At 41.7% G+C, this 18,048-nt stretch overlaps 2 protein-coding genes across 9 annotated transcripts; both read right to left on the bottom strand.

The window, feature by feature from the left end:
- Nucleotides 1-2,272: 2,272 nt before the first annotated feature.
- On the bottom strand, nt 2,273-10,313 carry LOC124182303 (muscarinic acetylcholine receptor DM1). Of its 4 annotated transcripts, none has more exons than XM_046569388.1 (7): nt 10,011-10,313; nt 7,030-7,214; nt 6,249-6,785; nt 5,853-6,144; nt 4,996-5,122; nt 4,560-4,883; nt 2,273-3,532 (listed from the first exon to the last, which is right to left on the bottom strand). In XM_046569388.1, the coding sequence occupies exons 2-7, from the start codon at nt 7,061-7,063 to the stop codon at nt 2,843-2,845; spliced, it is 2,004 nt and encodes a 667-aa protein (XP_046425344.1). In that variant the 5' UTR covers nt 7,064-7,214; nt 10,011-10,313; the 3' UTR covers nt 2,273-2,842. The 4 variants fall into 4 exon arrangements, with proteins under 4 accessions (XP_046425344.1, XP_046425347.1, XP_046425348.1 ...); XM_046569391.1 differs by having other exon boundaries at nt 5,865-6,144; nt 10,011-10,312; XM_046569392.1 differs by having other exon boundaries at nt 6,249-6,855; nt 10,011-10,310.
- Nucleotides 10,314-11,951: 1,638 nt separating this feature from the next.
- LOC124182305 (5-aminolevulinate synthase, erythroid-specific, mitochondrial-like) lies at nt 11,952-15,774 on the bottom strand. Of its 5 annotated transcripts, none has more exons than XM_046569394.1 (4): nt 15,736-15,774; nt 14,152-14,200; nt 12,716-14,010; nt 11,952-12,623 (listed from the first exon to the last, which is right to left on the bottom strand). In XM_046569394.1, exons 1-4 carry the CDS (start codon nt 15,757-15,759, stop codon nt 12,402-12,404), a joined length of 1,590 nt encoding a protein of 529 aa, XP_046425350.1. In that variant the 5' UTR covers nt 15,760-15,774; the 3' UTR covers nt 11,952-12,401. The 5 variants fall into 5 exon arrangements, with proteins under 5 accessions (XP_046425350.1, XP_046425351.1, XP_046425352.1 ...); XM_046569395.1 differs by lacking the exon at nt 15,736-15,774 and adding an exon at nt 15,351-15,608; XM_046569396.1 differs by lacking the exon at nt 15,736-15,774 and adding an exon at nt 14,607-15,607.
- Between the last annotated feature and the right edge of the window lie 2,274 nt (nt 15,775-18,048).

Genomic DNA, 18,048 nt, shown 5'->3' on the forward strand with positions numbered 1-18,048 from the left:
GTGTCTCGACCGCGGCACGCAGTTTTCCCCCCCCACCTGCCGCTGGGCCGAACTCGCGCCGTCGCAAAGTAGTACCCGGTACCTGGACCGGGCTAACCAGCCGGAATTTCGCGACGAATTTACACTTGTAATTTAACCGAGGTACTCGAAATTACCAATACTAGGAAATTTTTCACCCCTACCTATGTTCCGCCGCCAAAAATCGCAGTCGCGTGAAGACCGACGCGGAGCAATACACAGCGAGCTGGAGAGGGTGTCCCCTGCTGCCATATTTAGAAGTCGACGTTACCATATTAGGTAAAGTTCGCCTAATATGGTGAACGGAGGTGGTCCTTCCTTACTTTTCGAATAGACATTGCGCGGCATCTATATACCTTGCATACTATCGGGCCAGCTGACGGCTCGCGACGTCGTTTACCCCCCGTTTAGGGTCGCCCGTGTTTTGTACACTCTGTTTGCACATTATCGTATCGTTTCATGCTCATGTTATGGCATATATTAATATTGACAGATGTTTTTAATTTTTTTTTTCGACTATAATAAAGGAGCTGGACAAGACTGCGAGATTCGTTAATTATTATCGTTATTATTTTTAATAGATGAAAACAAAAAGAGTTACCAGGATAAAATTGTCAGAAAAATCACAATTTCAACCTACTGTTAAGAAATAAAAATCAGTGCTTGAATCTCGTTGTTACGAATGATTGATATCATTTTTTGACGACCATCAAAACTCGTTCTATTATTTATAGTACATACAATTATAATACGTAGCATGCGCGGGTTCGCGGTGTAACGTACACCTCCTCGTGCCTTTGGCTTTCTTAGCTGCAGCGTTCCCGTCCTACGGAAAGAAACGGGTTCGTGGGGCGAGGCAGGGCGGGGGATTCCCCCTCGAAGGCAGTTTTTATTTAGAAAGCTCGCCCGATCGGTCCTTCAAACGAAAGCATGAAAAGGATTAATTGAGGGATGAAATTACCGTGCCCGATGACAGTCACACGCGGGACTATTAAAAAACGTATTTTTGAATCTATCCCGAAAGCTAGGCATGGTAACCGTATGAGTTTAATTGTTTTCGCAATTTCATGCGAATCGCCGACTATCCATGGCTGTAACCACACTTGATCAACACGGCACTTTTTTAATGACGTAACTTATTTTCAGACTTCCGCGGCTACTCCAAGAGCGGAGAATCAAAATAATAAACCGAAAGCGCGGTGATGTGACAGCTAGGAAATCGGAGCATACGTAAGAGGGTAAGAGGCGTTTGCTAAAATTGGTCCACTCTTTGAATTTAGCTCTCGAGTTAACCACACGCAGCAGCACTTGCTGGCAGGCAATCTCTTACCGTCTGCCGGTTACCGATCTAGAAAACCTACCGACACTAGAAACGTTATCGATCGCCAATTAACTGCAATCGCCTATGCTAGGCTTAAACATAATTCGATGAGCAAAACCAAATAAGGTTAAACAAATTGATAGTGACTGCGTGAAGGAGAATCACCTGCTTTCAAGATCGCAGTTGAAAAAGAGATAAATATGTGATCACGATTTCTGATACAGAGCTTAAAATCAGCGATTAAAAAGATCTCTACGACAAACGCGCGGTATTAATGGTACGGCAAAATAAATTTTGAAATATCATTATTGCCTTATTTTTTCAAAAATCACTGATCCGTCTTACCGTATTCCTGGCTGGTACCTTATCATGATGGTGGGTAATCGAAGGTAGATCAAGGTGTCCATTCCGGGATTCAACAAGTTTTTAGTAAGTCCGGACAGAAAGTGACACTTTTTCAAATCTCGACCATACAGCATTCGATTAATCGACAGAAGCTTGAGGTGGATTTGAATTGATTACGCGAACTGAAGTGCGAACGAATAATTATTGACCATTGAATGATCGTGTTACGAGACTTATTGAATATTTTTATTATCTTCAACTCGTTTAATTACAGTAGAGTAAAAAACGTTTTGTTTTCATTTACAATATCCTATTATTATAAAACACGTATATAAACATAGATTGAGTACATTATATGATAATATGTCTATTCTAGATTTTAAAAAATGTCTCGTTACATGTATAATATAACGTGTGTGCGCTCGCTCTTACGACTCCCTTAACTTTTGAACCTCTAATTTAAAGCTTTATTTGGCACGTTTATTAGAATGTCATTCGGTACGGAAGCATTCGATTTTATTTAGTTATTCATTGATTTTGTTTTGTTTATCTCTTTATTTATTTATCTGTGTTTTTTTTTACTCATCATTTATTTATATCCTCGTCATCCCACACGACGACGAGTATTTTTTTTTTTTTTTTTTCTTCTGTATAGTCGTTTTAGTTTTTTTCTTTTTTTTTCGCAATTTTCTATTTTTTTCTTCACCTTCTCACAATAATATTTCGATAAAACATTCGTTATTTATTATTATAAATATACTCGTTCGATTCTATAGCTCGTATAGCAGCGCCCGCGCCCGCGCCATTTTATTTTTATTTTATTTTTTTAATCGTATTATACTTGTACGCCTCGACGAGATTATCTTATTACCCGTTGCAAGGTGCCAACCGTTTCGTCGGTATATATGTATACATGAGATATACCTGTACTACATATGTATTTTATGTGCGCGAAGGTGTGTTTGTATATATATATATATATATATATTACACATACATATGTATACGTTATTCACGCGGACGATAATCGGGCGACGTTCCAACGGTGGTTGTAATGGTAATATAACTATCAAACTGCACAACGACTACTATACTCGACAATTGATTACTCGTTTTACGTAACTCGCGTGTTATCATCACACGTCGATAATTAATCATTCAATTATAATATCCTCGGTTTACCGCCGTTCTGTCTCTACTATGCCATTTACATGTGAGTATTCTTACGTACGTTCTACGAAACGACGCGTTGCACAACGCGTAACACACAGGATTAATCGTACTATTAATGTAACAAAGATAATAGAAAAAGTCCCACAATTCTTGAGGAATGCAGCCAACGCACGCGGTCAACGGTTTCAACAATACAAGTATATTGTACGGTGTCCAGGTTATTATAAACGCAAGTAGAATCGCCGAAAGCGTTTTGGCCGCCTTTGTGTCCGCCTTCTTCTCCTGCGGCTTCTTCTTCTTCTTATTCGGCGTCTTGTTGAGCAAACCCCTACCACCAACACCACTACTACCACTGCCGCCACCACCACCACCACTACCGCCACTACCGCCACCCCCCGTTACCTGCTTCGGTACTATCTTGTCGTTCAACGGTGGCGTCCTCATTTCCGATATGTGCGAAGGCCGCCTCAGCGCCGGTGCTGCGGGTCCTGTGAAACCGTGACATTCGCCGTGACCACGCAGCGAGTACTTGTAGTTTTCATCGAAGTTCTCCACCGCGTGATTTATCCGTAGACCCACCATGTCGTCTGAGTACATTTTAATGCTAGGAACATCGCTACCATAGGCTTGGCCGTTTCCATCTGCGGTAGGTAGTCTTATCAGTATCGTGTACACCTGAAATGTTATTTCAAATTTTATTACATCCAGAAATATATCATAACATGGGTATATCATAACCGAATGTATGCTAACGATGGAAATCAAAACCAAAATGAACCGTTTATTCCTCCACATGGATTTGAAATTTTCAGGACTGGAACAATGGACTCCAAATGCATGGTTTAATATTTGCGTTCACCGTGAAATAGAAATTGGCGTCCGCGATTACATAGCATTGGAAAGCAACAAACGCTACTACTCAAACGACACTACGGACGTAGGGAAAGACACCTGAAATAAAAGGTTTGGGTGTGGTCTTGTTGGGGCAAGGCCACGCCCATAGGCCAATAGAAAATTCGGCCTCTCCCTGTGTATCTCCCACTTGAAAACCACGGACACAAGAGTCACGCGATTAGAGGAGATAGTAGTTTCCGATATCACGGTAGTCACTTAGCAGCACTCATTGTCTCCTTGCGGGGAGTCAGGCCACAGAATTGCCTAAAGACCCGCTGCAGGTCAGCTAGTATCTGAAGATAAAAGCTTTACATTCTATCTCCTGCCGTTTCCGGTATAATTTATGTCTTCCTTTCCATTTTTATCGCTAACGCGAAACTCCATAATTCCCTATCTTGTACTGGATGCAGTTAAAGCTTACAAACGAACAAAACTACATCCCCTGATAGAAAGGTTGTTGCCTCTATGCCAAGTGTTAATAAATTACGCCGTGAGGGCGTGGCTGGACCATCAGAAGCCACACCCAATATTTTTATTTCAAACGACTCACCCTGTACAACGTTCACGCGTCTAGAATGCAACGATTTCCAAAGTGGGATGATTCGAACATTCTTCAAATCGTAGCGACGTGCAGTTGTTACTTGCTTGTGAAAGTAAGTTTTTTTTGGGATGTTCAAGACACGGTTCAGAAATTGAAACAATCGATACACTTTTTCAGTAAATTGGCAATGTTGACCTACGCAACCTTGAACACGGAGTGACGTAAAAGCTCGGTAATTACTGCACAGTGTTACGAAATTTTACCTACCGAATCATTCGAAGTACTCTTCGTGGTGAGCCGACCTTTTTCCGTTACCCCACCGTAGCTCGGACATATCGTGCAGGCCGGGGAATTATTGCGACCGATTGATATTCCGGTGGATTGAATGACGCTCAGCGAAGGGCATCGCGACATGTTGCTCGGAAGAGGCGTCTCCGCCGATATAGGGGTCAGGGTTTCTTCCCAGCCATGTCCCGTCCTGCTGCTTTCCGGACCCCCAACTTCGTCATCGTCGTCGTCGTCTTCACGTCCGCTGTGCCACCACGCGATGCACCAAGACTTGAGCCAGATCCAAGAGAACGGCCGATGTTTCTGTTATTCGTTACACGTTTATTAAAACCCTTCAGTTGCAGACCGGAGGCCGGAACTTTATTATAGAGTGAACAGCAGCAGCTGTACCGAACTGCGGTAAGTACACACTTACGATTTTATATTCGGAGTAGCGACCATCGATACAAGACGACGTAATGTACGTTGTATTGATTTCGTCGGCCCCGACGTTGGACTCGCTTCGTTGCCGTTTCCATTCGTCCAAGTCCAAAGCCTCGTCGCTAAACGCGCGGGACAAACAAGGGGAAAACGTTTGAATATATGTATTTCTTTTCACCTTATAGAGACCGTGACGACGGAATTTATGATTTTTTCACTGCCTGTATACTCGAAACTTTTTATTGTAAAACGGTGTGGATACCCGCGGATGAGACGTTATAACACTCTACTCGAGTACAGAGAGAATGGATATATAAAAGCTGAGGGAGCAGTGAAAAGATCTTCCATCCACGAGTTATAAACTTCACTACACGTGCAGTGACTATTGACGACAGCCTCGTTCGTTGATTCGATTCGATTCGCACCCAGATAACGTTTCCCCGAGTCTATACAGCCTCTGACATGCAACATGTTCAAGCAATCGATCATTTTCACATCTCTTTTCCAACATGCGTATGAAATAGTAATGGGCTTACATTAAACTTCACGTACTGTCGACGCATGCATGATGTTGAGCAACCATTCCCAAGTGGTACACTTCGTACGTATGTATTCAATGTTTAAGGTCTTTACCTTGCTGCTACATTTTTCTACACTCCCTACAATAGCGTAAGGTGTGGAGTAGAATTGCATCAATCGGTTGTTGCCATCCCTACACTAGCGTAGATAGTATAAAAAAAGTGTAGCAGCAGTGATCAGACCTGAAAAAATGTTGTTATCTGGGTCCACTTCTACATGAGCACATATAACATGTAACGTACAACGTATAGTAATGATATGATCACGGTATACCTATGCATGTACCTCGAGTTGCTGCGTTTGCTAGCGTCCTTCTTTCCGGCTTGCAAATTTGGCAAATCCTTTTTACGCTTTTCAGTTTCCCTCCATATTCTCCAATAAAGGAAACACATTACGCTAACAGGTACATAAAACGCTGCGATTGCCGTGCCAAAAGTAATGTAGTGATTTGTTTCGATGAACTGTATGTAGCAGGCATTGTCGGGTACTGTACGTTCGCCCTCGATATAGGGCCAAGCGTAAATCCACGGTGGCCAAAGCAGTATGGATATTCCCCAAGCGCAAGCTGAAAATATATGTGAAGTAATATGAACCAGGCCATTCCGATGCTGCTGTTATACATTCGTTGGTAACTCCGATGAAAAATTGGCATCGAGTCGATCGACTCACCGATCATTATACCAGCTCTGAAGGTGGTTCGTTTTGCTCTGTACGTGAGGGGCCTGGTCACCGAGAAGTACCTGTCGAAGCTGATGATGAGGAGGTTGAGAACCGAAGCGTTGCTCGCCAGGTAGTCTAGTGCGAGCCATGTGTCGCAAATATGGGGTCCTAGGGGCCAGTAACCGAGGAGGGTGGAGACTGTGAAAAGGGGCATGGATATGAGACCGATTGCCAGATCGGCGACGGCCAGGCTGAAGAGAAAGTAGTTCGATATCGTCTGAAGCCGTTTATCTATCTTGAACGATATCATGACCATGCTATTGCCGATCACGGTGGCCAGACTGAGGCACACGGCGACTATGGTGATGAGGACAATCTCGAAGATGGTGTAGCGCGTCGTTAATCCAACGTTGGGATCGACACCCTCCAATGCGGTCTCGAACGTCGAATTAAGGCTCTCGTTGCTGTGACGGTGGAGGCTCTCCGTTGTTGTTACGTTCATGTCGTCGGAACGTACGTTTCTCCTCTCCGCGACCGCTCGCTTCCCTGCACTCGAAATATCGTCAACTACATCCCATGCCAATTCCAGATACGAGCAAGATCAATAGGAGGAAATCTGGAATGAACAGGGTAAACGGCACTAAGTGCGTGGGCGCCCAAAATTAAGGCTGTGGAATACGACAAGGCTTTTCGACTTGGTTGCGAATGTCAACTCGGAATATTCACAGCTTATTTTCAAGGAGCTCCGGCTAGTTTGACAATAATTAATTAGCGCACGGTGTTGGCTTACTCAGCGACGGTGGATCCCCGTTCCTGAGGGACATGTCGAGCTATCACAATCGGTTCCTGTCAAATGGCACGCGTTTCTCCCTCCTTGCGGATCCATGGCAATGAGCGGCGTCGCGCTCCAGCTATTTCGCTGTCGAGACGGTGATCCCCCGGTTAATGTGCAGGCTCTGATAACCGCATTGGAACCTGGAAAACGACACGTTTCACGTTCTTGGAAACCGTGAAAATACTCCAATTTCGTATTCCGTTTTATTCCTGGTTGATGACACGACCAATGGCGCTCGGAACAATCGTTGGTCTTGCTGTACAAGTTCTCTACGACCACAGTTTGATCGCCAACACCGTACACTGAGATCATTTGATCATTTGAGTGCCAATACCAAAACTTCTGGTAATTGCGACATTGAACCATTGTAGTTTAGTTTACTATATTTTTCCAGTTAAACAAGATCCCAAAATCAATTCACTGTTGCACAAATATCGAATTGTCACAACAGTTAAAAGAAGATACAGTACGTATGAATATAATAAAAAATAATAGTAACGCATAATAGGTTCTTTTGGTTACAGCCACAAAACCAATTTCTATTTTGTATTATACTCGGACCGATATTTTCCGATGGTGGTAAAAAAATGGAAATGTACAGTCAAGAACTGTATTATAGTAACCAAGGCTAGAATTTTTTTTCTTGATCTGTCCTCCTCGCCTTCATCTAATCTGCCTCGCATAACGACACGGTGATAATGCTCCAGTCAGGAAATGCGTTTCACCCGAGGGGGAAAGACAGTTCACATTTTCAAAATTGCTCATCACACCCTGAAGTAAATTCTGCAACGATATAGTGGTGGTAGAACTGTAGAAATATCAAAAAACATAGCGTAAGACATAATGACGAGTGCATGTTTTTTTAAAATTGGATATTGTGATTTTCCTACTTTCTAATCTTGCTTACACATTTTTCACCCCTTGCACCAGCAGCGATACTCCGATTTAATTAACCAAACAGACGCCTGCAATACCGGTCAAAGCAAATCTTGAGTCTGGATTCTAGGTATCAAATTTTGATATCTTCCACGTAACTAATAGGCGAAAAAATAGTTTTATTAAATAAAGTTTGCTTTTTATTTCAGTGACCTGTAACCTGCTGCTTATACCACGAATCAAAAACTACGAGATTTATTTATCTACGTAAGAGAGGGACTAGAAAAAAAAACAACCTTTATTAGTAACAAATGAAGATTTTTGTTATTATTCGATGTATAGAATCAAAGTTTATTCATTTTAATATAAAGTAAGAAAAAAATGATAATTTTTCTTTTTTTTGCTGACCCGTGAGACGAGACGTGGCAAAATATGCGCTTCGGGGTGGGAACCACGTCTTCAACACGGTTCCGGTTTCTCCGGAACGATACCTCGGCATTAGCGGAAACTTGCAGTCCGCTCGAAGCCGGGCGGGTCGTGCGTTTGCAGCGAAGGTATGCGAGTGTAGGTATAACAGGGGCGAAGGCAAAGGAACGCGCGCGCAACGCGAGCGACACTCTCGATTAAAACGTTTCGTGGCCGGAGCTCGCCTCGCCCGAATAATAATTGCGAGTTAGCAAATGTAACAGGATTTGACTAAAAATTCGTTTTTGCACTTTCAATAACTTACGGCGCTGTTATCCGCAGTCGCAAAAAAATTCCTATCAGTTTTCCATAATCGTCAATTATATCATTCGCCCTCAATATTACGCTGTTATAAGCAATTTTGCTATCACTTTGCGCTTTGATTTATCTTCGGTAATTCATCATCTCTCACAATTCCGTAATGTGGTCGCGATCTGTTTGCAGAAGCAAAAGTTTTTTTTAACTTTCAACCGTGCACTCAAATCTTCGATTGAGAAATCAATTATCCCATTCGTCATTCTTTTCCTCCGCGAAACGGATCCCTTTTTTTTAATTTTTCACTCACGGTAATACGCTATTGAGACAGCTGTTATCGCTGACATGTTCAAGGGTTAACGGAAAATGCAATCTGTATATCACTTTTTAATGCCAACCAAGTTGGTTTAGGAAATGTTACTTCAAAGTCTACGTTAAAGACCACTGCACATCCTCCTATGGTTTACGGTGTTACCAGCGTGATTATTACTTACACCAGTATAAGGTGAGGGCGGTAACTCGTCATCCCTGTCTGTCAATGGTTTGGCGAATAGTTATTTGGCACCGAGGATACAATTGCCAGCTGACTTGTTTACGCGTCGGCTTATGTACGACAATAATCGTGATAAAAATACGAAGGAGATGTGAGCCGACAGAAAGGTAGGTATGGGTATGTTTAAGGAGCTTTTGGGTGTAGCGCAATCGCTTTGCACAGTGGACTTTCCCGGTTTATCCCAGGTACGTACCCACACTCTTCGCAAAATAACAATCGAATTTTACGAACGATTGTACGCCTAAATTCACCTCAAATCTAACGAGACGTAGATCTCGTTTTATATCTCCCTAATCACTGAGGTTAAAAATCTGAAATGTATTTTGTGCATCAAAGTCCAACTATCAAGTTTGCGACACGACCAATTAGTTACGAATTATAACGCAGTCGCGATGTGCCCGGGTGAGAATTTGGAGCCCCAGAGAAACCCTTTGTTCCCCTAAGAAATTCAATCCCCGATACTCAATGTAAAAGAAATTTAAATCCCGAATATCGAACCGACCATCTGAAAAAGTATTACCGCCTATACGGGGTGCACATTCAACATTTACAACTCGTTCAGTTGAACCAAAGGACCTTTTGCAATCGTATCGAATTATGATTGAGCTAGGGGTCAGAGCGAAGCTGGGACTGAAAAAACGAAAGATGAAAGAAAACGAACGAAAGCGCCAAGGGTTGCGAATAAAAAAACAAAAAAAATAAGAAACACATCGAACACACCGTGAAACTCTCTACGAAACAAAGAGCCGATGCGAAAATTTGAAAGCTGAATGAGCGAATTACTCACGCGTTGACATCCGTCCACTATCCTCGGACTTCTGCATCACCGATGGACCAGCCGATGGGGGCTTAGGTTAACGGTGTGCATTTCCCGGTGTTGAACTTCGGCCTGCAGTTGGCCTTTTGGCTTTCGAACGCGAGTCGCACACCCCACGCCGCGATACCCTCGAGTATCCTGCCTCTTGCCTCCTACTTCTCTCGCACTCGGCAGTTCGGGTAGCCGGTATAACTGAGCCCCGCCGACTCGCACGGAACACGGTATGGACCCTCACGGCACAGGGCGTGGGCAAGTGTACATTGATTTTCAAGGCGCGCGCATCCCGCCCGCGCGATCTGCTCCTGTTCATTCACAGATAAGTGAACGCATTCATCTTTCGAATTAGCCGCTACCTCTTCCCGGAGGCAGAGACTCCCTTATCCTCCACCACCACCCCCTCACCTCTGAGTTCCCAGACCCCGAAAGTCGCCGGTCTCAGTCTCTGTGTACTTTCTTCATCTGCATGCTCCGCGATGCTTCGGAAACGACGGATCCGCCGGACCCCGTTTTACTCTCTCCGATATATCTCAATGCGTGATGGATGGACTCCGATTATTAGATAAGAGTCGCTAGATACCGCCGAAGCACTGGGTGATTCTCAATCCTTGAAAATTGAGCTCCTCAGTTTACAGCCTTTAATGCGGTTGTTTGCTGCGATAGGTAAGTCAAATGCCTTGACCGAGGAAACCGAAGACCATGCTCATTTTTACTGGTATATTTGCAATACTCGAGTCTTTTTGAAAATCGAGGAACAGTCGAACAGATTATATAATGGATCTTAGTTTTAACCTCCTTGCTTTAACTTTCATCCATTGTTTGATCATCGATGACCTTAACTATGGGGCGTTTGAAACTGAGGTGACATACTTTGACAGTTTGAATGAACTTCTTTTTGGGACTTGGCTAAGATATTTGCAATATTTGGATCGTAAATTTTTTTAATATGATAGAGAAAATGCGAAAATCTATCGGACATTGTTATCCTACAATTGTTCTATATTCAATGCGCCAACAAAAGTGTACAAACGAATAATCCGAGAATTGAAGTCTTCTAAAAATGTAAGAAAGTCAAAGTTGGCCAATTGTGACTCAACCACACGATTGACAGTGACATCTGATGGTAGCGTAATCTTTATAAATCTGTAGAATCTGATTATTATCGATACAATTGGAATTTTTCAAGGGTTAATAAATACTGGAAGTGCATCTTGTAGTAAAAGTAGAAAACACTCGATACAGGGGCTGGAATTATTTGTATTAGTAGGGCAGTATATCTTTCAATTTCCAGAAATCAATTACCCTAAATACTTCTGAATTTTCGGTTCATTGCCTCGAGCTCTAATTTCATACTGCCAGCAGTCTGCAGCCATCACGGGCTACAAAGTCCAAGATTTAGTATCAGTCTTGACTCGCGATTACCTGCTCGAGGGAAAGACCGTTGGTAAAATTGTCGGGTCCAGTAGTAGTAAGGTGGCAAAATCTTGTAAACTGCTTGTGGCGCTAATTTAAAGAATATTTGAGAACTGTATAGTACCGGTTAATAATACGTTTGCATTTTACAAATTAGGTTTGACGAGGTTGAGCGAAATTTTTCCAAGTGTTAGCAGATGATAATCGTAATGAACATTCCATTATCACTCGGCGAAAAAGAATTGGGTTCTTCTTCTCTGGAGAAAAAGTGGAACGGTCACTCTTATCAATTTTTTACGCCGAAGAATACCGCCAGTATCTCAGTGGAGCAATATGACACGGTCTCCAGAGTTTGGACGAGTGAAATTTGCAGCCAATGTAAGCGGAGAAGAGGAAATAAACTGTGGAATTGCTTACGCTTATATGTGATCACGTTTCGATGGTTTTCTCTGTAGCGCGGAGGAATTCTGTATTTTTGTAGCGATCATCAAGTGTCGAAAGTAACATATTACAATAGTTTATTTAGTGATGCTCTTACCAGAAGTTCATCAGTAGATTGGACCAACAAACTTCTTGCACTACATTTTGGTATCGTTCCATTTATTATATTGTATAATACTAACGATTATCATCAAAAGTGCAACTAACCAACTGTCCATTATTTGTCACTTACACATTTTCACAGTGGTTACAATATATTTAGGACTGTTTTTCGCTCATCGCATACAGTACGGATTATTTCGTGCCGTTTGCGAATTAAAGTCAAACGTGATGATATTTGTTTCACCATACATTTTTACCTACACTTGTCAGGAATTCTTTCTCCTTCACTTTTTTTTCCTCTGCGTTGATTTTCCATTTCTGTACAATTTAAATTCGGATCTACATGCGCATGCCTTAAAAATGTAGTACTAGTTATTTCGTATTTCAATACCAAACTTCGTATAACCGTCATTGAACAGAAGTCACTCTGGGCAATCCTAAGTCCCTCCAAACGTCGACAATATCGCGAACGAGATTGTTCATCATAAATTTCGTGTGGAACGGCGTTGGTGCCAGTCGCAGTTTTTCCTCGCCCTTAGCGACCGTTGGATAATTAATTGCCTGAACGTAATGCCCCTTTTCCCTCAGTAAAGTGTCTGCTAATCGAGCTGACATTTCCGGATCACCGATCTGAAACAGGAAGAAAATTTCTCGACATCGATACGCGATATATAAGTCGAAGAAAATCAAATCTGGCAACATTAGATTCGAGTCAACCTTACCTTTATCGGTATAATATGCGACGGCGATCGTTCAACCGGAAGTCGAGCATTGGTCAGGGCTGATTTCAAGTAGGCAACGTTCTCCTGTTGAGATTTCCTCAACCTTCTACCCTCGTCCGAAGCCAATATATCAACGGCTGTTAACGCGCCGTACAAAACGGTGGGTGGTAACGAAGTGGTGAAAATGAAACCAGCCGCGTAGCTCCTGACAAAGTCGACCATGGTCTTCCTGCCTACGATGTAACCGCCCATGTTACCAAACGCCTTTCCCAACGTTCCGGAAATCACGTCCATCTTGTCCAAGACGCCGTCGCGTTCCCCGACACCGCCACCCTTATTCCCGTACAATCCAACCGCGTGAACCTCGTCGACGAAGGTCATGGCCCCGTGATGATGGGCTACATCGCACAACTCTTCCAGGGGACAAATGTCCCCGGTCATGGAGTGGACCGTTTCGAAAGCCACTATCTTAGGGATGGTCTTGTCCACCCTGGAAAGCAGCGAGTCAAGATCCTTGGGGTCGTTGTGCTTGAATATGTGCTTTGGAACGGCGCTGTTCCTGATGCCCTGAATCATTGAGGCGTGGTTACCGGCGTCCGAGAATATCTCGCAACGTGGCATCGTCTTGGCGAGCGTGAACAAGGTCGAGTCGTTCGCTACGTAACAGGAAGTGAAGAGCAGACCGGCCTCCTTTTCGTGCAGACGGGACAAACGCGCCTCGAGCAATTCATGGCCGACCGAATTACCGGATATGTTTCGCGTCCCGCCTGCACCAGCCCCGAACTTCTTGAGCGCCTCGTTCACCGACCGCAGGACTTCCGGGTGACGTGACATACCCAAGTAGTCGTTGGAGCACCAAACCGTTATCGGTTTCTCACCCCAGGAGTATTCCATCGCTGATGGAAACTCCGTCACTGATCGATTCACCTTTTTGAATATACGGTAAGAGTGATCAAGTTTCTTCTGCATTATTTGCTTGTGAAAGAATTCTTCGTACGGAAATTCTGACGGTTCTAATTCGGGCAGAGGAGACCTTGAGACTTTGTCTTTGACCGTGACCGACTCAGCAACGGCACCATTTTTTTGGCGCACATTGAGAATCGGAGAATATGGGCAGTGGTCTTTTTCCGTGACCGGTTCTTCCTGGAGCCGGGGCTTCGCCGATAATGAGATAAACATTCGGGACATAACTGGGCAGTGTTGTCGGTAATTTGACACCAGGGAAGAGCCGTAATTTCGAACGTAGTTGCTCGAAAGGTTCGATAGAAATGGGCAGTGCATGCTTTCGATTGGACCTGAAAGTGAAATCAAAATATAGATTAGAGCGTTAGGTTAAATTGGAATGTCGGATCAATGTTAAGGATGTTTTTCAAAATCATTCGTGAAACGCTTTGGCCAACGGATCGATGATAGTGTATAACATGCTGAGGAATTACCTTTCACGGTCTTTGTCAGATAAAAAGTCACTTGGAAAAGACGAACCCGCTGAAATTAAACGAAAAGATTAATTCCTATTCACTTTACTTTTTTTTTTCTTTGTTTTCGAAGTGCAAAAATTTCTGAGGTACTCGACCGGATTAATAAATATCTATCTGACCTCATGCAGCACCAATAATTCTTTCCTTGCGTAGAAGTAGTTTTTATACCTTGAGTAACGGAATCCGAATTTTAAGGCAGATCCATACCTGAGTTTCGGATCTTAGTTATTAATCGCGTTTCGTGATGTTTTAAAAGTTCGACTGAAATGAACTGATAACACCGCGATTGATGACGTTGATCTTTTGTCAGCGAATTTTTCAATTGATTTAATTATCATGTTTTTACGTCCTGGTCGCACGACATTTGAAATAATGGTATAAATTTCGCTTACGGTAGTTATGCAAAGACTTACATGCCGGAAACGATGCGCTGCAAGTCACGGTGATTGATCAGCAAATAATGAAAGCGAATGCGTAGTTTAGAAAAATTTTAATTATTCAGGAATTACGAACAGACTGGTCACTACTTGCGAGTCACGTGATGATGTTTAAAAATTAATTCCGTGCATGAACAACTGTAACAGACATCGTCTTGTAATCTACAGATAATTGGCGTAAAATTTTACTTATAATCATTCACACGATTAATTATCAGCAACTCACTCCGCAGCGGTTTATCACCTTATATATGAAACGGCAAATTTCAATTAGGGATAGTTGAATTAATTTAGCATGCACAGCTGATAGTATGTACGATATAATGGATTGTTGATATTTTTTTGCCTACACCAATTCTAGCATTAATTTATAACTGCCTTTAACAAATATTTAAAGTAGTCATTTTCGTTGCTAACGTCAAAGTAAATGTTCAGTTTACACTCTTATTTTCATATCAATTACTGACAAGGTGTATACAACGGTTATTATCGATCACGTGCTTTTTGAATATACAAACTTCCGATAAGGCAATGACTTTGAGATGTGGTAAAGATGAGTTGATAAAACATTGAGATGTATAACTGATAAACTTTTGTTTAATGATATAGATTAGATTGTCACTGAAATCATGGTGCCTCCGTAATGAGTTCTTTGTGAAAAAGTTTCTTCGTCACCGATGCACATCACTTAAAATAAGTTTACTGTATAATTTCACTTACGGGACCAACTCCCATAACTACCGAAGAAACTAGAGATATTTCAGCCTTGATACAAGTTGTTATCTCTGGGAACGACTGCTATGGAAAGATGAGGAATTTTTTTTTTGTTTTTTTTTTTTATTAAATGAACAATAAATAATTTAACTAAAAAATAAATAAAGGAGTTAGGACTGTTAAAACGCTTGACAGTCCTGAACGGTGTTCAATAACTGGCCGTATGAGAACTACTCCTAGTCCGTTCGAATGCTTGGAGCAAAGTGTCGTAAGTTTTGCAATGTCATGCTGGTGTTTTCATTGGCTCTCAGTGAAGGCAGGCCTTTATAATAACTGACCGTCTCTTGCATTACGTAACGGTCTGCTAATATCTGGGTAAAAGGAAACTTGCATCAGCTGACGGCATTTGTTCCATTATGGAATCAAAGATGATAATCCATGTTACAGGTAAGTACTTTTCTATGCAAATACAGATGTCACACGATTCACATGATCTTATCTCATTCTATTTCGAATCCAACGAAAGATCGTCGCTCATATCATGAATAATACTGAAACTTTTTTCTCATATTCAATTTTTCTGTACACCGACATATCGCCGATATCAATTGACCAAGTATGAACCGGTTGGAGTCATAATAATGTTAATATTTCAACTCACAATGAGAGAAGATGAACTGAATGACGAATTAAAAATAATTTCAGACTCAGCACTTTAAGCAACTAGTGGCAATGAGCAAATTCTCATCATATCAATAGGCAAATCTCAAATATCAAATATCTTAGAAATAAGAACAGTTTTTAATAGAAAATGTATTAGATAAATAGTATAGTTTTATCAGTAACTCTCGTATTGGTTTCTGTAAAAGCTCTGCTTAACTTTGATTTGTTATAAATCGAACTGTTTAAAGTGCTTGACAAAATTTTTTTATACAACTGTCGTAGCACATACAATACGATCCGACCTTGTGCCCGCGTTATGTTATACGGATATAAGCTATTATACAAATTGAAATGAATTGCGTTTGGTTCTGCGATGAATAGATACACGTATAGTTAATGAATAAAATTAAATAAATTACAAATGAATAATAAATCATGATTCCTGTGATTACATCTGCAGGAATATTGTATAATTCTTGCCCCGTTATTGGTCATCTCTCATTAATATGATCATTTGATGATAATCTGCACCCCTTGATCGTCACATACACGCATTTTAATGACTGGTTGTTATTTCAGGTCAGATCTTTCGATAAGTACAGTTAAACACGAGTGAAAGGCCCGGCAACGAGAAGCTCACAATAGTGACTATTTATCAGTGAGGATGACGTATTTTTGACTACCCATGATTCGCGTGCTTCGAGATGAAACGTACGAAATACCGTATAGAAGTTGGCTGGCGATCTATTTTAATCTCCTTTATTCGATGCGGTTTAGAAATTCTACAATCTCTACTTACCGAGCGAAGAAAGCCTCGTATGGCAGAAATTGTACATCGGTACATTATCGGCAGAAGGTTTGACAAGACAAGGAAATTTCTCAAGTTTGCCATATATTCTCATTCAAGTAAAATAAACTTGTTCGCAAACTACATTTGTGCAGAGATTGAAAGTATAGAGTGTTTTCGGGTAAATCTACGTTCGAATAATCAGTCACAAAAAAATGGCAACGTGCCCCTTAGTCACCATCAAGTACTCCCTAACTGCAAACGCGGTTGTCTATTCGCAGGCAAAACATCGTTGCTTTACCAATACAATAATTTTTGGAACATATCTGTAACATTGCTCGTAGAAATCACTTTTCGTATTTATTAAGATCCATCAAATTGTATCAGCTGATATAAATTACGAATTGATGTCAACTCAAAGATTGAAAAATATTAAATAAACACATACGCCTTAATTGGCATCACGAATGGTTTAGTGCAAGTGTGGTTGCATACCTAGCGGGCGCAAAATCACCACTAGATTCTATCGAACTAGAATTTCTCCCCAAATTAGTGGCCTATAGAAGATATTTGCGATCTCCACAATATAATTCAAACCGTTTGATCTGATGAATTACGTTGCTCATCATTGGACCGACATTTTACTTACTATGATAACTTACGGTTAATAATTGCATTCTTGCTGACGATGCGATTAAACTACTCTGCATGTGCGATTTGTTTATTTCAGCTGAGCAACAATTAAAAACTGAACCTATTCAATGACGAATCGATTATCAATTAGATTATCATTTTTCAACTACGCCGTTGCCGGGCGTAAAGTGTTTCGTCTAAAACAATCAGGGTTTATTCCTCTCTTTTCATAATCCGAAATTTCTAGAATGTAAATCCTTCAAGGTAACGAAGCCTACGCAAAAGTCATAGTCCTCGATCACTAGTTGGCTCATACTCAATATGAACGGATTCACATTGTCAGTGGTTCTCGTATTTTCTTGCAATGTATGTCGAGGGGTGATAGCCTGCACCGCGCTGTACTGATACCAAAATCCACCATAAGTTTATCGTAAATCATAAATCAGCACAGCACGATGCGTAGGCTGTCTTCACCTCACCCCAATGAAAATCACGAATACCACACGCCTGCGCCTTCTTGTTTCTCCTTGAAGCGCCCTCTGTAACCCCCATTCCACCCCTTGTGTCAAAATGAGGAGGGAATCGTATACACTTGCAGTCTGCAGTTCCCTCTGGCGAGCA

This window comes from Neodiprion fabricii, chromosome 5, assembly GCF_021155785.1.
Source record: "Neodiprion fabricii isolate iyNeoFabr1 chromosome 5, iyNeoFabr1.1, whole genome shotgun sequence".
NCBI lineage: Eukaryota > Metazoa > Arthropoda > Insecta > Hymenoptera > Diprionidae > Neodiprion > Neodiprion fabricii.

Coding starts and splice junctions, on each gene's coding strand:
- LOC124182303 (XM_046569388.1), bottom strand. CDS start 7,063: ATGTCCCTCAGGAACGGGGATCCACCGTCGCTGA. Junction 6,145..6,248: donor CAGAGCTGGTATAATGATCG/GTGAGTCGATCG, acceptor ATATATTTTCAG/CTTGCGCTTGGGGAATATCC. Junction 5,123..5,852: donor AACTCGAGGTACATGCATAG/GTATACCGTGAT, acceptor CCGCGCGTTTAG/CGACGAGGCTTTGGACTTGG.
- LOC124182305 (XM_046569394.1), bottom strand. CDS start 15,759: ATGGAACAAATGCCGTCAGCTGAT. Junction 14,201..15,735: donor AACAAATGCCGTCAGCTGAT/GCAAGTTTCCTT, acceptor GTTTAATTTCAG/CGGGTTCGTCTTTTCCAAGT. Junction 12,624..12,715: donor CGCATATTATACCGATAAAG/GTAAGGTTGACT, acceptor TTCCTGTTTCAG/ATCGGTGATCCGGAAATGTC.